General features: G+C 53.5%; 1 protein-coding gene across 5 annotated transcripts in view; it reads right to left on the reverse strand.

Moving 5' to 3' along the window:
- Positions 1–13,267, reverse strand: part of PRKAG2 (protein kinase AMP-activated non-catalytic subunit gamma 2) — a 260,684-nt gene extending 247,417 nt beyond the window's left edge. For 2 of the 5 annotated variants that reach the window (XM_030308856.1, XM_030308854.1), the window contains exon 1: positions 12,631–13,264. In XM_030308856.1, coding sequence (XP_030164716.1) covers positions 12,631–12,744 — 114 coding nt within the window. In that variant the 5' untranslated portion in view covers positions 12,745–13,264. Of the gene's footprint in view, positions 1–12,630 lie in introns of all 5 variants that reach the window. The other 3 variants (XM_030308857.1, XM_030308859.1, XM_030308858.1) reach the window with 3 other exon arrangements.
- Positions 13,268–23,137: the final 9,870 nt, after the last annotated feature.

Genomic DNA, 23,137 nt, shown 5'->3' on the forward strand with positions numbered 1-23,137 from the left:
GGAGGCAGGCGGGCCCCTGCGGTTTCGGCAGGTAGCGCGAAATGCCAGCCCTGGGCGGGGGGCCCTTCCGCCCCCCCCGTCGAAGCCCCATCGCCCCATCACATGCCTCCATCCCTCTCCGAATCGAGGACTCGTCAGCAGCCTGTGAGGGACAGATGCAAAACAGACTCTATGCCTGAGAATCACACACGGTACCCAAGTCCTTCTGGGAGGCAGGTGGGGGTTGATCTCACCTCACGGGGGGATGAGCCGGAAGACAGAAGGGACAGTGCGGCACCCCCACCCACAGCTCCACCCAGAGCTGTTGTCCCCGGCAGAGGCCACGCCCATGTTCCATGATCATTCCGTGTTCAGCTAGGGGCTCAACCCCGCAGCCCTTGCGGCCCACACTGGCTCTCCCTGCTGGCACAGCGCCTTGGCCGTTTGAACTCTCTCACCGTAACTAAGGAGATCTGCGACATAAACACGTGCACGTATTTAGCCACAGCATGACAAGGGATAAAAACAAATTCACACCTGGGGCGCCTGGGTGGCTCAGTCAGTTAAGCGTCCAACTTTGGCTCAGGTCATGATCTCAAGGGTCACGGGTTCCAGCCCCGCGTCAGGCTCTGTGCTCACAGCTCAGAGCCTGGTGCCTGCTTCGGATTCTGTGTCTCCCTCTCTCTCTCTCTCTGCCCCTTCCCCCGCTCGTGCTCGGACTCTCTCTTTCGAATTAAATAAACATTAAAAACAAACAAATTCGCGTTGGAAGGTATAATTAAGAATCACCTCCATTGAAAAGAATAAAATTATCTTACCATGGGACTCTCCCAGAAAACCTGGAGTGGGGTGGTGGCACAGCTATATTCTTAGGGTGATCTTACCCATGGGCCCCCTTTATAGGAGCGGGGAAGCCAACATTCTTGATCTTCCCCTTGGACCTCATTTCATCCCCCGCTCCAAGCCCTGTGAGGTGGGGACTATTAGCCACATTTGACCGGTGAGGACACTGAGGCTCAGAAAATACCAGGAAATGGCCCAAAAGACAGTGAACAAATGGTAGCACTAGAATCGCAACGCGGGCCTTTGATGCCCAAACCTACACCCCCTACCACGACACCCTTCTACAGAGCAGATGAAAACCACCACGGTTTCCCTGCTCACGCAAAGGATTCTGTTCTAGAGACAGTCACACAAATAACAGCTAAGTCCGTGTCTGTTGCCTGGGTGGGGGAGGCTCCCCCCTCCTCTGGTCTAAAGGCGGTGAGGCCGAGAGGCTGGTACCTGGCCTCGGGCCAACCGTCCCCTCCCTCTCTGCTTGTGAGGGCAGCTTACGTCCGTCTAGGTGCCGGCCGCGGTTCTAATCAGAGAATGATCGCGACGCCATCTAAAATACCGCCTGACATATTTACGACGCTCTTAACAAGTCAGTTAGCCTGAGCAAAAGCCCAAATAACTTTCTCAGGTCGGAGATGAAGGGAAAAAAGAACGAATATAATAACGTTCCTAAAAAACTGCTCTTTTATTGAACCAACAAAACATGGTTTGCCTGAAAATGATTTTTTCATAAGATTTGTAGATAATGGATTCACCCAGATTTTTCAGAATTAGCAGACCGAGGGAACCAAGCATTTGGATTCTCCAAGACTGCTCATATTTTTTTCTTTCCCCCAGTTACTCGGGCTTCTGCATTTCCTCACCAATATCCTCAATGTCAATGTTCGAATTGGCCGCACGGAGGTGGTTTCCCAGGGGCAAGGGCATGGAAGTACAGACGTATGCTATCCTCAGGGAGCATGTGATCTAATTAAGGAGACAAAAGTCTGGCCACCCTTGCGCCAATCCAGGACAACTCTGAAGGACCATCCCGGTTCCAGAATGTTCCAGTGGGTCAGCTAAGGTCTTCCTTGTGACTCCTTCACGGTCTAACTTCTCCCTCTGCCCCATCTGGCTTTCTTTCCTTCCCCCGCCACCAGAGGACCAAAGCTAGAGGCCCAAAATCGTTAGCTAAGAGCAATGTTTAGGTGAGAGTAACAAAGATCATTTGAGGGTAGCTCACCATTAAATAGGCATACAACCAAATATGTCCGTTGGACCTTAAGTTTCTGCATTTTGTTTATTATGATTTTATTATGGTAATAAATTCTTTTTTTAATTAATTTTTTCAGCCACTGAAAACAGAACTGCTTTGATTTTGTTTTCTGATCTAACCCAAGGTGTAGGTCTCTCTGACAGAGAGCCACAGTGGGGCAGGCAGATGGGACTGTGGCTCTCCAGACGCCTTCCCTGCCACAAAGGCTCGCCTCGCTCCCCAGCATCCCTCCAGGAGGAAACCTGGTTTGTCCTCCCTGCTTTGGCCCTGGCCAATCATGTGACCTCTCGCAAGTCCCTTAACCTCCCGAGGCTGCCTCTTCATTCTGAGGGGTTCCCGGTCAGCTCCCCCACCTTCTCTGACACCTGGCAGGGAAGTCACCTGGCTGGGTTACTCCCTGAGACCGGTTTGGTACAGCTGCCCGGCACTTCCCTCGGTCTGTGAGCTGAGAACATTCTATTTCCTGTGCCCCACACTCATGTCAACCTCAAAATACACTTCACAAGCAGAGAAAAGTGACAAGGAAAGCAACTTCTCTGTCCTCCTGGCACTGACCTCTCCCCACGAGCCAAACGGCACCTCTGACACTCGCCCGTCTCCGGTGATGAAATGGAAGGTTGGGCGACCCCGTCAGATGCCCAGCTTTGCGAGGACCCAGTTCCACCACTCCTGTGTCACTCAAAGCCCCCTGGAGCCCACCTGTCTTCCGGGAAGCCCTGCTTCCTTGCTGGAGCCCAGTGGAGACCCAGACTGCAACCCTCGTACGCGTTCTCAGCATAGAAGAATTACACATCCACGTTATATACTAAATACACTCCTAGATGTTAGTTATATAATTAAAACAAGTATATATTAATTATATAACATTATTAAATAACGTTATTATGTAATATATAAACCCACTTAAGACCTTCATATCGTCTTACATATTATAATTCAATAACATGTCAATAGGTTATATTTATATAGCTATATGTTAACGTGTATTTATGTAATAATATAATCATGTTGATTATGTATAATACTAATTATCATATATACTATATATACTTCAGAAATAGCAAACGTGTGTGGTTTTAAGTCACTATGTTTTGGGTTTTTTTTTTTTTTATGTTTATTTATTTCTAAGAGAGACTGAGCACAAGCGGAGGAGGGGCAGAGAGACAGGGGGACCAAGCATCTGAAGCAGGTTGATACCAGTGAGCCTGACGCGGGGCTCGAACTCACAGACTGCGAGATCGTGACCTGAGCCAAAGTTGGAGGCTCAACCAACTGAGCCACCCAGGCGCCCCTGGGGTGTTTGGATGGCAGCACAGGTGAACTGATATGGTGACAGATGTTCAAGGCTCCTCTGCAGCCTCTAAGCCTGGTCGGGAGAAGGTCACAATTGTCCTCTCTGAGGCTTGCACGGTGCCTGGCACACAACAGGCCTTCGCGAAGCGTCTGCTGACCTTCCAAGAGAAAGCTCGGTGGCTGTTTGGCAGAAGACTCGACACAGGATTTTCCAATTCCTGGTTTAGTGCTTATTCGAATGTTCCATTATTAAAAAAAAATGAAAAAGACCTACAGAATAAAGAGCTATGAAATTATAGAAGGTGGATTGTTTCTTTTTGAGATGAGAAAGATAAAGAATTGCTTTCAATGACCTTCCTCTAAAAAATGTAGGAACGGGGCGCCTGGGTGGCGCAGTCGGTTAAGCGTCCAACTTCAGCTCAGGTCACGATCTCGCGGTCCGTGAGTTCGAGCCCCGCGTCAGGCTCTGGGCTGATGGCTCGGAGCCTGGAGCCCGTTTCCGATTCTGTGTCTCCCTCTCTCTCTGCCCCTCCCCCGTTCATGCTCTGTCTCTCTCTGTCTCAAATAAATAAACGTTAAAAAAAAAAATTAAAAAAAAAAACGTAGGAACCATTGGGGCGTCTGAGTGGCTCAGTCGGCTGAGCGTCCGACTCTTCATCTTGGCTCAGGTCGTGATCTCATGGTCTTGAGACTGAGCCCCGAATCGCGCTCTGTGCTGAGCTGCTTGGGATTCTCTCTCTCACCTTCTCTTTCTGCCCCTCCCACACTCGTGCACGTGAGCATACGTGCTCTCTCAAAAAAAAATTAAATTAAATAGAAATAAAAATGTAGGAGCCACGTAAAGTGTACTGAGACCTGGCAAACCACTAGAGGGCAGCTGTCCAGACCAGGTGTTTCGTTTCTTGCGTGCCCATCACGTGGGTGGTGTCCCCTTCCTACTGAGCAGTCCTTACCTCCCACCCCCATGCTGCCACGCTGCCTGGACTGGTCTCGAGGCATCAAAAGCCCGGGGCTGGAGTGGGGCCAAGCAGAGACATCAAAAACCCAGTGAAAACACAACCGAGAGTTTTCTAGGCGGGTTAGGCTAGAATAGCCGGGAGCCACAGACAGCCTACCCCCTTTGTCTACGGTGAGGCTAGGAACACCGATAACAGTAGGCTGATGGGTGAGATAGAGAGGTGGCTTATATAAAAATACAGGCCTGCCACATGGCAAGTGGTCCAACAGTGTTAGCCAAATCTGACGACAACCCAGGTGGTATCTTACAATCGATGATATTGATCAGTCATAGCTACTATGAATGAAACTACCCATCGAGCAGTGTCCGAATTTCGAGGAGGAATCTCTCTGGGGTGTTTGATTACATAATATGCCATAGACAAGAATGGGGCCAGGCGATCACAGCCTCAAGGCCCCGACCCGGTGGCTGTCGCATGGCCCATGCCGCAAGGGGTGAAACCAAGAGGAAGGAACCCAGAGCTGCCTCTGTCCTCGCATGACCTTCCCTCAGTGTCTGCGCCCTTCTCTTCATAGAAGGGCGCCAGTCATCCCGGGTTAGGGGCCCGGCCTAATGGCCTCATCTTAACCGGGCTAATCACACACGCAAAGACCCTATTTCCAAATAAGGTCCCGTGCACAGGCACCAAGGAGTTAGGACTTCAGCAGATCTTTTGGGGGACACAATTCAACCCATGACCCTGTTCATCTCTGAATCCTGAGAACCACCCCATCGCCTGGAAAACAGACAGAAATGAATCGACTGGCTTCCCAGTGCCAGCTTTAACCCTACCTACCCGTAAATGTGATCCCCAGCCATCCCCCAGCCCTCCTTCTCTTTCAAGACCAAGAAGTCGGTGTCCCATGGCCGGGTTGTGTCCTTCCTCCGGCTCCCCCATCCCCCCACCCTCCTCCCACCCCCGCTCCGCACAAAGGGAGGTCACCCCAGTGCCGTCCTGAGCTGGGCTCTGCAGCCGGCTGAGCCCTCTCCGTGCTCCCCCTCCGCAGCAAGGGGACAGCGATGCAGGGCTTCCCACAGCCTTGGCCTCATGGAAAAAAGGCTGGACCCCTGGGGCCACCAAGAGCAAATCGGTCTCTGCTGCACACTGTCCAGCAACCTCACTGCCAGGTCAGAGTACATCAAAACACAGAGGCCCTGGCAGAAACCCCAAAGCCTGGGTGATATCTGATTGGTCTGTGACAAGCCCCTGAGCCGGCAGAGAAGGGCTTCCTGTCAACAGGAAGGAAAAGAATGGAGACCAAATTATTTTCAGAGTAGGCACTGGAAGAACGAGGTAGTGAGGTTGGGATTAACCATGTCGCCGTGGGCCACGCCAGCTGTCCCCTGGAGGCCAAGCCGGGCCCGGGAAGAGCCGACCCCTTCCTCTGTTCCAGCTGCATACGCTGTGCAGTGAGGTCTCTAAGGTTCCCCGTGGGTAAGCCTCAGGGACACAGCTTGACCGTCACAAGGCTCCTCTGCCCCGTTAGAGGAAGATCACAGTCAGTTCACCAAGCAAATTAAGGACTCGGCCTCAGCTCTTGACGGCTCTGCGCCTCATGGGCCTTGATTTGCCCTAGATTTTAAAAGACCTTGACGACAATTTGACCTCTGGTTTGGCATCATGGGGTTTCAAGACGGTTTGGGCCACCGTCTTGAAAGAGGCAGGAGACAAGTGGTGTTTTCGCATGCCATCATATTCACCGTTCTGGGTCAAAGGGAGGGTGGCTGGAGGGGAATGGGGAAACAGAGCTGGATTCTAACCCAGCTCTGTAGGGACGGCTGTCCTGTTTAGTAACCAGGGTCGCCCCCATAAAAGTAAAATGGTGCCCAGAAACAGAACATCGTTGGCAGTGAGCTGAACAAATCAAAAAGGAAAAATGGGAAAAGTAAAAGAAAACAGTCAGGGAAACAGCCTCATGGAAAAGCACATGTATTTGTCTGAATGGTTTGAGAAGATACAAACCGATTTAGAAGTTATGGGATGGGGGCGCCTGGGTGGCTCAGTCGGTCGAGCGTCCGACTTCGGCTCAGGTCATGATCTCACGGTTCGTGGGTTTGAGCCCCCTGTCGGGGTCTGTGCTGACAGCTTGGAGCCTAGAGCCTGCTTCAATTTCTGTCTCCCTCTCTCTCTGCCCCTCCCCCTCTTGCACTCTGTTTCTCTCTCTCTCTCTCTCTCTCTCTCTCAAAAATAAACATTAAAGGGGCGCCTGGGTGGCTCAGTCGGTCGAGCCTCTGACTTCGGCTCAGGTCACAATCTCGCGGTTTGTGAGTTCAAGCCCCGCTTCGGGGTCTGTGCCGACAGCTCAGAGCCTGGAGCCTGCTTCAGATTCCGTGTCTCCCTCTCTCTCTCTGTGCCCCTCCCCCACTCATGCTCTGCCTGTCTCTGTCTCAGAAATAAACATTTAAAAAATTAAAAAAAAAACATTAAAAAAAAAAATTAGAAGTTACGGGATGAGGTCTGAGCGGGTGAGAAGGTAAGGGCCAAGTGCTTCCGTGCTCCTTCAGTCCATCTGGGGGTTAGGAACCTCAGAAGTCCTACCTCTGGCTGGACGTTAGCAGTAGAATATAGCTCTCCTGGGTTTCACCCCAGGAGGAGGCCAGCTCAAAGCAAGCAGGGCGGGGGAGGTACTTGCAAAGCAACGAAAACCCTAACACGACATGTGGGAAGACGGGATACTGAGCATTCGAGCCATATTGGGTGGCTGCTTCTGTCTTTGCTACCTGAGTACTAGAGATGTCCGCTTGCTGAAATCACGTTCCATGACGTCCATAGTTGCAGAGGTCATCAGAGCCTGGTTTGCTCAAGGGGCTCGAACCCCTCCACAGATGGGGTACTAGGACCCAGCGAGCACCAGGCAGCAGAGGCTGGGCTCTCACATTCCATTTCCACCTGCCATCCAACCTTGGGATGGGGGGGTGTGCTTGTTCTCAGTGGGGCCACCTGTGAAGTGGGGTGGGGGGATGAGATAAGGGTGTATCCCAGCCTGAGGGCACACCCCAGGGCACGGAACGGTGACTCAGCAAATCCCTTAGTTTTGTGCATGCTCTGCTTATATCGCTAAGGGAGCTGGTCCCTGGAGATGTGTGCACAAGCCACAGGGCAGAGCCCACAAGGAAGGGGACTTCTTTATCCATACTCTTCCCGCCCATTCCCTCCACAGGCTCGGCGCCCGACTGTGCCTTCCTGGCATTCAGCCAACGTGCCATGCCCATGCTTCAGGAAGCCCACTCCCCAGTCTGCCACACTCACATCCTGCAAGCTGAGGAGGGGTACCCCGCCCTCACTCATAAACCCTGGAGCCACAGGACAGTTCTGGAGACTCCGTCGCTGGGGAGCTTCGCCTGAAGCTTGAGTGTCCTGATATCATACTCTGGGCCCTGGAAGAGCCTACGCTCAGGGCGTCCGAGATGCACCATAGGGCAGAATCAAGAAACATTCCGTTGTGCCCTGACAGGCTGGCCCGCACTGGGCTTCCATATTTATTTGGGAGCCAGAGTATCTTACCATTGTTCAAGAGTCAGTAGCCAAGGACATCTCTTCCCAATGACAACTGGAAAAGTATACATGACAGATATGAAGATGGATGGATGGATGTATAGCTGATAGATATAGATAGATAGATAGATAGATAGATAGATAGATAGATAGATAGACAGACAAGCAGATACATAAGTAGATAGATGGATTGGATGGATGGATGGATGGGTGGATGGATGGATGGATGGATGGATGGATACATGATAGATAGATAAGATAGATGATAGATAGATACATACATACACATATACATACATACATACATACATAAGTAGGTGGATGGGTAGATGGATGGATGGATGGATAAATGGATGGATGGATAGATAGATAGATAGATAGATAGATAGATAGATAAGATAGATGGGTGGGTGGGTGGACGGATGGATGGATGGATGGATAGATAGATGGTAGACAGACAGATACATAAGTAGATGGATAGATGGATAGATAGATACATAAATGGATGGGTGGATGGATGGATGGATAAGCGGATAGATGATACATACATACATACATACATACATACATACATAAGTAGATGGATGGATGGATAGATGATAGATAGATAGATAGATAGATAGATAGACAGACAGGCAGATACATAAATAGATGGATGGGTGGATGGACAGATGGATGAATGGATACCTAAACAGATAGGTAGAAAGAATAACTCACAGGGGTAGAAGAAACAGATCAGTACTAACACTGGGGAAGTTGAAAAACAATTATTTTAATATGTACACCACTGTAAGCATAAGACACACCTGGAGAACTTATCAGAAACACAGAACCATGGTCCCACTCCTCAGAGATTCTGATTCAGTAGGTCTGGGCTGTTACTCAGGATTTTATGTAGTAAACAAACAACGGGTGCTTGTACTTAGGCTGGTCCAGGAACCACAGAAAACCCTGCCTGAAACCCCTACTCAACAAATCTTGTTCAAGGGGTACAAACTGACCAAGGCCAAGGCCAAGAACAAAAGCGACACCCTCCCTGTACTGCATGGCATCCCTTGCCTTTCACTGAGGCTCAGGCTGCGGTATTTTAGTGATGTGACAGGTAGCCAGCACTCTAGGCACTCGGTCCTCCACGCCCCGGGGGGCGGGGGTGGGCAGAAGGGCGGCTCTGGTCCAGCCTACGTCCAGCCCATGCCCCACCCCCCTTCTGGGGTCCCTGAACAGAGTGGAAGTGGTTGGATGGAGGCTATTGGTCACATGCAAGTCACAGGCGCATCCCCCCCCCCCCCCCGCCGTGTAGAAGGCGCTGGGCCTCAAGCAGTGTCAGGCTTCCCCTCCACGGGCAAAGCCATCACGAGTGACCGGCCTGCCCGAGCCAAGTGCTGTGTTCACAACCTTCTGCGACCAGCCAGCTACTCTTGGCTCTAGTTTTAGTGTGTCTCCAGCGACCGTGAAGGATTTCTGGAGCACCTCTCCCAGGAGGCCCGGGGACCCATGCCTTCCATTGGCGGTAAATACCGGGCCACTGCCTGGAGCCTGAGCTCCTGCAGGCCTGCCTCGGTGTCCCCTCAGGCTCCTGCAGAGTCCTCCTCTCCGAAGCCCTTCCCTCCCCCATGGCCTCCTGCTCTATCACTGGCTTCTAAACAGTTCCAAAGACCCACAGTATGCCGGTCCACAGTTATCAATTTAAAAAGGTCTGGCACGTATGAATTTCAGCATTAATAGAGAAGCTGCTTCTTCCGGTACCAAAAAAAAAAAAAGAATATACCTTCTCCAGACAACAGTTTCTCTGGCCAAGTTCTGGCAGGATGCCACACACGGCTAGGCTTCCAAGGAGTTACTTTCCAAAACCATTCCCACCACCTTCATCATTATTCCTGCTTGACACTGGGGAGGAAGGTTGAGGGAAGAGAACCAGGGCGAGGCGCCAACCCACCACGATTCTAAACATGGCGCCCATCTCGTTCCTTGACAGGCCCCGGGCAACCCCCAGAGGAGTCCGAACTCCCGCTTCCCCTTCCTCCCCTCTCTCCCACCGTCCCCTTTGCCAGAAAGGGGTGAGCCCGTCCACCTAAGGAAGGGACTAAAACCAAGCCAGGCTTCATCCTCCATCAGGCCCAAGGGCCATTCTCCCTTCATCGCGTTCAGTTCATCAGTTACTATAGTTCGTGATTCCAGGTCTCTGTTACCTGCTATAACCCATAGGCCCTAGGGCAACCTCGGAAATGGATCCCCCATTCTGGTGTCTCAGGGCACAGCAGGTGCTCTTGGTAGCAAGGAGGGTAAAGATGGTAAGATAATCAGAGCCTGGGAGGGAGGTTCACCGTGACTGCAACACCCCGACACCCTAGGTCATGGTTCTGTTTATGCACCAGATACGGGGGGAACGACTGGGGCTAATCACGTCCAAAAGGGACTCAATCCAATTCAGTGCAGAGACAAGCTGTGTGGACACACTGGGGACCTCACGAGGGCTCTTTCCTGAGAGTGCACTGGACCAGTGAGAGCTGACCGGAAAGATACAGGACACCCAAGGTGGGATTTCAGACAACGATGGATGATATTTTCAGCACAAGTTCATCCCCAATGGCGCATGGGACATTCACGTACTAAAAAGTTATTCCTTGTTTATCCAAAATTTCTATTTGCTAAATCTGGCAACCTTACTTCAGGGCCCTCCTTGATGGGGCCTCACTCCGTTTCTGATTCCCACACCCTTTCTTCCATGAGAAGGGGCTCTTTGCTGTACCCGGAAGCCATCATCCAACCCCCAACTCATGGAGGTGCTCCAGCTGGTTCGCTGGTGGGAGTAATCCAGGCTTCTCACACGTGGCTCTGTCCTGCCTACCACCTCTGGGTCTGATGTCTCTCGGAACACGTCAGTACACTGTCCCCTACCCCTCTTTCCCCTCTGAAAGCAGTGGCTGCCAGCACCGGTCATCGGATGCCCTTGGGTCATGTGCCAGCATCTGTCTGAATGCCATATTTCCCCAACTAGAGTATGACTCTCACCAACCCGGTGCAGCGGTCAACAGGCAATTACTAGATGGTCAACGAGAAGAAGCTCGTCCCCGCGGGTCCCACCAGCAAATACAAGCCCTATAAGGAAGGAGACAGAGACCCTCTCTTTCACCCCTGATCTCGCCATCAACCAGAGCACTAGACACATGTGTGGGACAACTGAGTGAAAAGCACTTCTGGGTATGGGATGGATCATGCCCAGAAGGTTGTGAAAAGCAGCCAAAATCACGTCCAGCAGCAAGAAGGGTGGTCAGAGGATTCCAGCTACACCGTGGCCTTCCCACTTTCACAGCGTGGCCCCTCAAGTCTTTTTCTGGGTTCGGGACTTTGTCCCGCACTCACCACCAGCACCGCCCCTCCAGCGGCCCCAACACCGCATCTGGAACCGTCCTCACCAGTCCGCCTCGGTACAATATGGCCTGACACTGGGCAGTGTCATTTTCTTCTCTCTAGGTCTCTCTTTTTAAAACCAGTTGCCCTGATGCAGATGTGACAACCATACATTCATACCACACTATTTACGTTCGCAAGAGCTTTCCCGTGAATTGTTTTATTTCAACGTCGCTATAAGGCGGGAGTGTACGCACACACGGAAGGGAAGGGGGGGGGGGGCTTTGTTCAACAAACACTGAAGGAAAGTGCCTAACGGGGGTTCGCAGGGGGAGAGTGAGAGGCCAGCAGCCCCTCCCCAGCCCTGCCGGAGGCAGTCCTCAGAGGTTGGGACTCACCTCGCACTCCCACCCGGTGCCCAGAACCGGTCATCCCCCGAGAGAGAACTAAACGTCCCCAGGGAGAGAACCAACATTCTTCACGGAGCCCACCGCTCTGCGTGTATGTTTGTGCCTGTGTGCGTGCGTCTGTCCGTCCGTGTATCTGGACAAACATTTACTTGGCTGGTGGAGGTCAGGGGCATGACCCAGTTGGGGGGTTTCTCTCGAGTGCCCGTAGGGGCTGCGCCGCACGCCCCACCACCTGACTTCCCGATGGGGACGCTGGGGAAGGCCGCGGCTCCCCTGGGTAGCCAAAACCCAGGGTGGGCGCACGCCCCCTCCCGGCGCTCCCTCCAGTTGCACAGAGTCGAGCCGCAGACCGATCGAAGTCGCCAAAGTCCGGGCGGGGCTGCCGGCGTGGCTGGGGCTGAAGTTCGTGGCAGCTCCGCACGCGTTAGGGAGTCCCGAACCCCCAAATGCCCGAAATGTGCTCCCGGGGACAGGCAAAAGGAATAGCTGCAGAGGAACCCCCCCCCCCCCACGGAGCCCCGGGCCCAGGCACACCCCGAGCGGAACTGGGAAGGGGGAAGGTCCGTTTCGGGGCGCAGCTACACAGCCACACACATCCCCCCCCCGCCAGCCTCCCGCGCGCTGTCCCCGCCCACTGCCCCGCCCCTCCGGCCCCGGCAGCCGCGCGCGGCTCCACCTCCCCGGAGCGCAGTCCACACCGTCCTTTTTCAACAAAACAACACTACGCGCCGCCCCCCAGCACCCGCACCAGGCGGGATCCGGGGCTACGCCCAGCCCGCCACCGGCCGCCCCGCGCGCCCCCTCCCGCGCCGCCGCTGACGGTCGCCGAGAGAGATGGAGCCCGGGATCGGCGGCCCAGCTCGACCCCGCGCCGCCACCCATCCCCGGGCGGCCCAAAGTGACAGGAGGGGCACGCACGGCGCGCGCGGGGCGTCCCGCGTTAACCGCTTCGGCGCCGGGGTAGACGACCGGGCGAGGGTGGGGAGCCGGGCACCGCGCTGCTGGCACTCACCGGGATGTGCACTCGCAGCGAACGCCTCTTCTGGCTGGGATTTTTTTTGCCGCTGCTCTCGCCGGGGCTGGAAACATCTTTCTTCTTCTTGGTGTCCATGGCCGAGCTTCCCATAACTTTAACCAGAAGTTAATTCCGGGTAACTCGTTCCTGCAATTCGGTCCTCTCCTTCCTCGCCCGGCCCCCGCCGTCGGCCTCGAGCCGCGCGCTCTTGATGATTAGCCTTCCACCCCGGAGACACCGCGTGGGGACTTCCGCGGGGAGGGAAGGTGGCGCAGGTACCTGGGGCCGCCGCCACCGGGGAGGATGGCGGTCGGCGTGTGCGCTGAGTTCACGTGTCCTCTTCCTCCTTACGGGCTCATCGATGCAAAATCAAAGCCAAAGCCTGTCCTGGTTCTTGGTCTCTCTCCGGGTTACGCGTGGCAGAGGTCTCCCTCTGGGTGACAAAGTTTTCTTCCTTTTGCAAAGCGAAGCAACATCGTCCACCCTGTCAGCTCCTCCCACAGGTTCCCAGAGGTGATCTGAAAGGCAGGTGCAGGGAAAGACGGTACTTTGGAAAACAACCCTCCCGTGCCTGCGCCGAAGCGGACAATCTGGCGAGAGTGGGACAGTGTGTGTGTAAATATAATCCTGGGCCGCAGAATGAACCAGCCCCGAGCCTGGAACTCGGCCCGTCCCCCTTCTGGGCGAGATGGGGCGGGGGGGAGGGAGGAGGAGGCGCAAACGCGAACGCCCCGGCAATTGGGCTCCCCGCTCGGCTGCGCGCCGAAGTTCGGGCGGCGGCTCGGCTGGCGCAGCCCTGCCAGCCGGAGGGCGCGCCCGCTGCGTCCCACCGCCGCGCCGCGTCCCGGGGACAGGGAGCCGGCGGCGAGGGGCGGCGCGGCCCGGCAGGCTGGGCGAGCGCGGGGCGGTGGAAGGCCGCGTGCACTGAACAGGAAGTGCACGGCGCACGCCGCTCGCCCGCTCCCCGGGTCGCCGCACGTTGTCGCCTGCCCGGCGGGCGGGGTCTCCCGGCCGCGGCGGCGCGGGACCGGCCTGGAGCTGATTTGCGCAGCATCTCGTCCCCCGGGGTCTGGCTCCTGGCCCGAGCCCCCTGCGACGCCGCCGCGCCCTGCCGGGCCACCCCGCAGCGGCGGAAGCCGGGGCTTGCGGCGGGACGCGCACTGACCCGCACTTGCTTCCGGGAAAACCGCGGCCCCGGGCCCCTCCCCACCCGGCGTGCGGACCCGCAGGCGCCCGGAGAGCGGTCGGGGTTACCGGGGAGCGGGGTTCACACCCCACCCCACCCGCCTGACACCCGGCTTTTCTCGGGTGCGCCGAGGGGTGCGCAGTGGGGCGGCGGTAAGTGCGGGCGCAGGAGCCGCAGCCCCGCGCCGCCCCAAACGCGGACTTGCTGGGACTGCGGAAATCAACGGGGGCGGAAATCGCGGGCGAGGCTTCCACGTGCCCCTGCGTTGCCGCCGTAGCACGGCCGGTAGCGGAGGGCCGGGGGCGTCCGTGGTGGCGTCCCCCTTCCGAGGGCCCCAGGATGGCGCGACCTCGGCCCCCGGCCGCAAGAGGGGTGAATGCTGGGTAGGGAGCCGCCTCCTTTCTGGCTCCAGGTTCTGAGGACGAAGTGACTCCCAAAGTCACTCCAGCGCCTTGAATGCTGACGTCAGCTCCACCTCTCCCCGTAATCAGAAAATCAGGGTTACCCAGAGGAAGAAGGTGAGGACGCAGCCTCAACTCCTGTCCGGATGCGGATGCGGATGCGGAGATTCGCCGAGTGCCCCCTCCCCCCACTCAGAGGAGGAGGAATTAGCCCGCTTCAGGGACCCCCTTAGGTGGCGCTTCCCACCCAGCCAGAAGCCCCGTGTTTCAGCCATCTTTCCTATTTTCCTTCCGATCCACGTTCCATCATCTGGTCTAAAATCCCCTGCAGTCTGGGGGGTTCCTTGGTTCATGGGTTTTTTTCTTTTAATCGTCCTTCTCTTTCTCCCCTGCTCTCCAGTCTAGAACGAAGCCAGACTGGAAAATCCTAGAGCACGCCTTGCTTGACCGAAGGTTAAGCGTTCTGGAGCCCACTAGTCTGGGTTCAAAAATCCGGTGGCCATCCTGGCCCCACAGGTGTGGAATTTCAGGCTTTGACCTTTTTCTGACTGGTTGGTGGGGGAGACCTAAGACCACATCATTCCCCTAAACGCTAGAAACCCTGGTTAGTAGTTGAAAAGGAAGAGGGGGCTTTACCTTTGCGACCAAGGGAGCCCACCCTTACCCACTCAAAATTACTCCCCAACTGTCACTTAAAGTTCACCCCTTTTGCTTAAAGTTTTAATCCCTGTCGAGGTAATAATTTGCCAGGCCGTGCAAGTCACTCCATTTGATGAGAACTGATTTGGGGAGGAAAGATGGACGGGTGGGCAGGGGCGAGAAGACAGGCAAGAGAAGTCGAGAAGAGCCACCAGGAAGGGATTCAGAACCAGGAAGGGATTCAGAACCAGGAAGCCACTGCGCAACGCTTTGCCTGGGCCCTGTCCCTGGTGATGGGAAGTGGTTAGCAGTTGTTTTAATAGGTACTCGGGTCAGTTGATCCGTGTACCTATGCCCAGTCATTCATTAATACAATTGATTTGTTCTCTGAGTTTATTTTGTTGGAGTGCAGACTTTAGTGCCCGGGAACCCTAAATTAAAATGTTTTACCATGTTGCTGGCATTTTAAGAGCCTTTTGTGGTTGTTAATATTTCTGAAATCTGGGTGTTTCTTACGGACGGTGCCGGAAGAAGCTTCCCATTGTTTTTCCTTCCGATAAGATATGCATAAATTGATCATAGGTCTTCCAATCAGTGCAGTCTTAAGATTGAATTTTTCTGAGGGGGCGCCTGGGTAGCTCAGTCAGTTAAGCGTCTCACTTCCACTCAGGTCACAAGCTCACGGTGTGTGGGTTCAGGCCCCACATCGGGCTCTGTGCTATCCTGCTTCGGATCCTCTGTCCCCCTTTCTCCCTGCCGCTCCCCTGCTCATTCTCTCTTCTCTCTCAAAAATAAATAAGCCTTAAAAATGGAATATTTCTGAATGTTTCGCTTTGGGGTGCCTTCCGAAACCCCATCCTGTGGCTTGCCAAGCAGCAGTGTCGAGGAAACCCTTCCCACGGACTGTTGCTGAACGCGCGGATCTATGACTTCCTTTGCAAAAATCATGCAATAAAATCTATGCTGAACAGAATATACAAGATGTTAAAACGTTTTTTTAAGTGTGTTTATTTTGAGAGAGAGAAAGAGAAAGCATGAGTGGGGGAGGGACAGGGAGGGAGAGAGAATCCCAAGCAGGCCCCACGCTGACAGTGCAGAGCCCTGCCCGGAGCTCGAACCCATGAACCCCAAGATCATGACCTGAGCTGAAGTTGAACCCTTAACCAACTGAGCCACCCACGCTGAAAATTTTAAATGAAGACAAGCATTACTGATTTTGCCTTTTGCCTGTCTCTAGTATTGCTCAGGTCAGCACTTTTACAGATCCTCTTTATGAAAAATTCTGACTTTCTTTTGGTATAAAGTTTATCTACATATAAGTTTATATATATAAATATATAACAAGTCTATATGCGTAATAATCATATGCACTTTTACTGACCCTGTCTTTATGAAAAGTTCTGATTTTTTTTGGTATAAAATGTATCTACATATAAGTTTATATATGCATAAGTATATATAACAAGTCTATATGCATAATAATCTTATGCACTTTTACTGACCCTATCTTTATGAAAAATTCTGATTTTTTTGGTATAAAGTGTATCTACATATAAGTTTATATATATATATATATATATATATATATATATATATATATAACAAGTCTATATGTATAATAATCTTACGCACTTTTACTGACCCTGTCTTTATGAAAAGTTCGGACTTTTTTTGGTATGAAGTGTACCTACATATAAGTTTATGTATATAAATAAATGTATATATTGTATATTGTATATTGTATATATCATATATATATAACAAGTCTGTACATATAATAATCTTACATATTAGGTTTATATGTAATCTATATAAAGTTCGTATATAAAATATAAAGTTTACATACCTAAGTTCATACACAATAAGTTTATAACATACTACATATAGTATATGTAATATATATACACATATATTCCCTTACACCAAGAGTAAAGCAGAGGCTCTTGGGTCACCGAATATCTGTGTGATTCTCTACATTTTCCAGTGCTCTGGTAGTTAGGATAGGATGAAATTAATTCTGGCCAATGAAATGGGAGTAGATTTAGCGGGAATTATTTCCGGGTCAAGCGGTGAGGAGTTGGTATTCTCCCTCAGCTTTCTTTTCCTCTGCTGCTCTGATCTTAGAGACCATGTGTTCCAGATGGTGCACAGTAAGAAAGGGGAGGACAGCTTGTGTCGGACTTGATTGATGTGGGTCAGGCCACTGAGATTTTGATAATTAGTTGTTACCGCAGCATCACCTTGCCTATAAAAAAATAACCTCATTGAAACATTACTTATGGTGATGACTGAGTTTTTTGGCACTCCCTTGAATTTTAACCCAGGGCAGAGACTGCATTCGCCTCCCCCTGGTGCAGCCCTGACCTTCTGATGGATGGAAGGGTGAGAAACGGAGGCCGACCAGGACTGAGGGGTGTGGGGGGACCCACCTTGCGGGCTCCAGGGGCATGACTTGAGTCCTGTCCCAGCACTGCCGCTGGTCTATTGTCACCGTGAGCACGTCACTTCCTCCCCCATCTGCGAGAGAATCTTTGGAAGATTGCTAAGGCCCCTTTAACGGACTCTTGTATTTTGTCTTGATTATATATTTTGTACATCTTTGTTGATTTTATTGCCTCGGTCATCGCTTTTTTATTTAACTTTTCGGAAGTATCATTGCCCGGCGAATTGAAAATTAAAGACGGGGGGCGCCTGGGTGGCTCAGTCGTTTGAGCGTCCGGCTTGGGCTCCAGTAATGATCTCGCAGTTACAGGGTTCGAGCTCTGCACTGGGCTCCAAGCTCACAGTGTGGAGCCTGCTTGGGAGTCTCTCTCTCTCTCTCTCTCTCTCTCTACCCCTCCCTCGCTCACACTTTCTCTCTCTTAAAATAAATAAACTTAGCAAAATAATTTTTAAAAATTAAAAACAAGTAAAAAGACCTCTGGTCCTTCCCTGCAGATGGTTCTGGACAGTGCTTCTCAGAGAACAGGAGCTTATTGGAGATGTTTCCACTGGGGACATCATCTGTCCAGGCTGATAATAATGACAGGTGCTGAAGCTACTATGTGCCCGTGCTGGGGCGTCTTATACGTTTTAGTACATCTACGGGAGGAGATGTTATTAACCCCATTTCCCACCACACATGATGGCTGTACCACAATTTTTTCTATGAAAATCCCCTAGGAGAACCCTCAGAGACATCTTACGGAGGAGGGAAACTGAGACCAGCTGTCGGAGCGGGCTTTGATATCCATTTAACTTCTGTCCATCGATTTTAATTTGCAGGGCCCTCTGGAAAGAGACAAAAAAGCGTGCCACCCCCACCCAAGCCACCCCCTTTATCTTTGTTTCGGATGGCTCTCCATCCATAATGCTGGCCAACCGTAGGTCGTCCTGCTCACGCAACCCGAGAAGTACTTTGGATGAAGATAAAGGTAAACTCTGTGGCAATATTCTCCCAAAGAACAGGCTTGCTGTTCCCTTTTTTTTTTCCCTAGAGAATAGCTTGGTGTCTTGACCGGCTCTGTGCCTAAACGCACACTCAGCAGTTCTAAAGAATGACAGATTCAGCAAGCCGGGTGCGTGTGGCCCGCAGCGCTGGGCCGCCGAGAGGCGTCTGTTGGCTACATAAGAGAATAGGTAATCCCGGCAATTATGTTCCCTTCCTTGACTAAGGGTAGTAGTCACGTAAACAGCATTAGTTGGGAATCAAGTCTTTGGTTCTGCCGGTGGCTGCTTTCATAACTGCCTTACGGCATGGCCGTGTGACTTTTGTCCTGGTGCTCCAGCGTTTCCTCCCATCCAGGGAATGGGTTTGGGCTCCCTGGGCTGCAGGTCTGAGCTTTGAACACGCTAGAGGCATACAGATTAACCCAGGGAAACGCAGAATACCACCGTTATCTGAATATGGCTCGTGGCCGATTTGTGACCTCTCACTCACCTATCTGGGGCATGATTAAATAATGCAAATTCAGTATAGTAATTTCCCCGAGCAAACAACATGACTTCGGTAAGTACACCGGCCCCAAAGTTCATACGTTGCAGTACAAACAGGAACATTAACTTGCACGAGGGGGTGCTTAGCAGCACCCAGTGTGAACCACTGGTCCGTGGGACTTGCGGCTGAGGTCCGGACCCGGCCTCTAGAATGCCTGTTATGAACAAGGCTCCAGAAAAAAAAATATATTGACAGTCCCTTGGGATTGGGAGTGTTCAAGAGTAGAGCTCGTGCCCTGGGTTTTCAGGTGTGTGCCGACCTTGGCCTCCTGACATCCAGCCCTTAATGCGGGTGTACGATTTCCAGCCTGACTCTCAGAGAAAGCTGTGTCCCTCCCAGAGGGCCCGAGCACACCTGGAATTAAAGTGCGCACACTTTCCAGGGCCTATCCCCGTCTTTGTACCTAAACACTTTATGCTCGTTTCAAGGGCTCTGGATGTGCCGGGAGGCTGTCAAGGACCTAGTGGTTTTGGACCACCCTTCTGTGCCCTGGGGGCCAAAAAGATATTTTATAAGATGTTCCTAACGATAACTCCGAAGAGCTGCATGAGGTCTGGGGAGAGGACGCGGAGAGAGAAACTTCCCAAGTAAACCTCCATGCCGTGGACCTGCGAAAGGTCATTTTGAATCGTTGCGACACGTACTCCCAACGCACCATTGCGCAAAAGGCCTTACCTTGTTTCGTTTTGTTTTCTGTCCCTACTTCCTGTAGCGTTTTACCCTCTAGGTGGAAAAAGGTAAGGCACGATTACAGAGTCCATTGTTCTTTGGGCAGCCTGGGAGAACATTTTGCTGTCCTTGCAGCTTGCTCACACGGGATGCAAGGGAGTTCCCAGAATCTCGTGGACGACGATGCAGGGTTTCTGGGGACAACGTGAAGTGCGGGGCTGCGTGGGGGGCTCAGTGCTGATACAGAGCACACGCGGAGATGCCGTGCTCACTCGGTCAGCACCGAGCCCGGCACGCTGTCCACGGTCCTCTGGCTACAATGCGAGGACGGCTGGAGCTTCAAGAGTCTTGGTTGGATCGTTGCTTCCAAATCTTTTCTTTACCTTTGCAGCCTTAAGAGACTGATGCAATTCGTTCACCGAGAAGGGAGACAGCTAGAGAATTCTGTCATTCTGACCACGCCCTCATAAGAGACTGGTTTTTCAGCTTGTCGGGAGAGGTGTTCTCTTGCAGGGGGTGTGCTTTTGTGTGATCATTTGCCTCTGCCCTGGGATCCGTTCTCTGTCCCGCCCGGCTCTGTGTTGCCCGGAACCGTGGTCCCCAGATCCTTCGCCAACTGATCCCACTCCCTGTCTGGCCAGGTTTGGCCACTGGGAGGCAGTGGGGGAGACTGGAATGTGGGAGCACGAGGGAGGCCACGGTTCTTCTTGCCTTGTTTTGCTTTAGGGAACGTTTCTTTCCTCTGTGGCTCCAGCGCCACTGGCCAGACCCTCCCTCAGGGGCCTGGCTGCTGCCAGGCCGCCCTGACCATGGCCCCAGGGCCCAGTGGACATCGGAGCGGAAATCTGAGGGACACGAGCGAGGGAACCGGGCGGGCAGCTGTGGGGGAGGATCCCAGGACAGGTCAGGAGGGCAGTGGCTGGGGGTGGTGGGGGGGGGGGGGACAGGTGGGGCTTCATCTGAGTGACATGGGACGCTGTTGGAGGTCAACCAGAATGGCGTGGTCTGCCTCCCATCCTGAAGGACTGGCCTGGTGGCTCTGTGAAGTGCTTAGAGGGTAAAGTGAAGGAACCAGCTGTCACTCATCGAAGCAAGAGACACCGTGGCTCAGACCACAACGGGGGAGGCGGGGTAGTGAGAAGTAGCAGCTTCCGATTCTGTATTTTGAAGACAGAATCCCCAGAATTTGCTGAGAGGTGGGGCATAGAGTCTGAGAGAAAGAAACGGGTGACATATGGCTGTGACAGTTTGGGCCCAAGCAAGTGGAATGATCCTATTTCCTAGCAGGGGAGAGGCTGGGGGGACAGGGAGTCTCCTTTCGGCTGCAGTAAGTCCCAGGTTCCCGTGGGACACCGGAGGGAAAATAACCAGAGCCACGGGGAGACGTCTGGCCGGAGACATCCTCCCATCGGGCATTTCAGGCTGGAAGCGGAAGAGATCCGGGCATGAGTGTAGACAGTAAAGGGGTCAGGGTCGCTCCCCCATGACCCTCTGCCAGTTAGAAGTTAGGGACATGAGCCTCCACGAACGATGAAGAACTGAGAGAAAGAGGATCTGGCGGCCAGGAGACAGAAGGGCGTCAGGGAAGGTGCACTGTAAGCGACAGGCCTGGGAGGTGACCGTGGGGTTCGGCCACCGCAGCCCATGGCAGCGGCCTCCTGGGGAGGGCTCATGGGAGACAGGGTGGTGGCCGCGCCACATGCTGCACAGCTGGATCCAGGAGCTCCACACTGAACAGGGAGCAGAGATGGGTGGCGGGGAGCGCAATGTGGGTCAGGACAGGTTGGATTTTTTTTTAATGTTTGTTTGTTTATTTATTGAGAGGGGGGAGGGGCAGAGAGAGGGAGAGAGGATCCCAAGCAGGCTCCGTGCTGGCAGCGCAGGAGAGGCGGGTGTTTAATGGAGCAGGATGTTCCGGCGAGACGGAGTGCTTAATCCCTGGTGCGGAAGAGGGAAGGAAAACGGTGGGAGCGGATCGCTGAAGCAGGGAAGAGGGGCGAGGTGTGCCGGCCGAGCGCTCAGCCTACGTGGGCTGGGGGACGGTCCCTTGCGGGACGGGGAGCGGGGTGCAGGGAGAAAGGGGCAGGGAGCTGGGGGTGGGTGGCGGGTCTGGTTTCTTCAGGAACAGGAAGCGGTGGCGCCCCGGATGTAGGAGGAGTCGGGGGGCGTTGAGGACAGAGGGGCCGCGGGGGACACCCCGCTAAGGACGGAAATGCAGGCTGCCTCCGGGGCTGCAAGCAAGGCCCGTGCGCGCGTCATGTCACACACTGCGGTGTCGCGAGGGACACACGCTCAGACGCACCGTTGCTGGAGCCAAGCCCGCGTGCACCGTCCTCGCGGTAGGCCGGCAGTCCGTCCCTAGATGGATGGCGGGGACTCCCGCCAACCGAGGGCCCGTCCCGTTGGGCTCACCGACAGAGTGAGTAGCTTTTCCTGCCTCTTGATGTTTGCTAATCTGTTAGGTGAAAGCAGCGCCTCGTACGTTCAGCGCTTCGTGCGCGCATTGGTATTTCCTGTCAGTTACCTTCCGGTGAACCATCTGTCTGTGCGTTCGGCCCTTTCTCTGCTGGCCGTAGGCTTTCTCTTATCTGCGGACGGGGGCTCTTTGTATACTGACAAAATTAGCCCCTCGTCGGGGCGGTGGGTTGGAAGTATTTCTTCCCAGTCTGTCTCTTGCCTTCCCTTATCTTGCTTTTTTTTTTTTTTTCCATGCAGGATTTTCCCCCTTTCCTGTGGTTTGTTTTATTGATTTCTTTTTATGGCTGCTGAGGTTTTCTGTCACGTACAGAGAAGTGCGGTGGGCAGGGCATGGGCTCTGGACTCAGACCTACCCTTGCCACTCCCTGGCGGTGCACGTTGCATAACCACTTGGTCAACGCGGGGTAAGAATGCCTGGGGGGTGGGGAGGTGTATAAGCACCTGCCTGTGGCCCTCAGGCACCGGGCTTCTTCCCCCGGGCTCTGCCTGGGCAGTTTGGGGTAGGCCATGTGCACCTGTAAAGCTTGAGACCTGCGGGTCTGGCCCTTCCTCTGATCCTTCTCCTGGAAAGTATTTTGGGAACCAGAGACACAACGAGCTGTACATTTGGCTCTGTCTTTCGGGCCATCGAAGATGCAGGCATCGTGCCTGCCTGTCACGCACCAGAACGTGTGTGTGGCCGTGGAGGACGCCCTCCGGGGACAGCCCGTGCCCCGGGATCACCAGGAAGGAGAGCGTGGCCGCTTCCCACGGAGCTGGCCACTGAGGCGACCTGCCAGCTGTGTGGGCTGAAAGCCTGTCTGAGTCCCAGTGACGGGGAATGTGGGGGAGGGGATGCCAACACACGTCCCCTTTCCATCTTGCCAACGTGACATCCGCACCCAAGCTTCCCTGAAGAGAGGTTATGCTGTATGGGATGCAAATGTGAGTTTAGGGTTTTTGACTTTCTGTGTCTTTCCAGAGCAACTTTTACGTTATTGGACAACAGGGGAATGAGTCACAGGCTTGGAAACGGGAAACTACGTAAGGCCCGAGTGGAAAGAGGAATTTTTATTAAGGCAGAAGTTGGATTGTGTGGGATTTTAGAAAGCGTGGTGGGCTTTGGACCGGGACCCCAGAGGGAGAGGGGCCATAGAGTTATTTGTGGTAGCGTTC

Source organism: Lynx canadensis, chromosome A2, assembly GCF_007474595.2.
Source record: "Lynx canadensis isolate LIC74 chromosome A2, mLynCan4.pri.v2, whole genome shotgun sequence".
NCBI classification, from domain to species: domain Eukaryota; kingdom Metazoa; phylum Chordata; class Mammalia; order Carnivora; family Felidae; genus Lynx; species Lynx canadensis.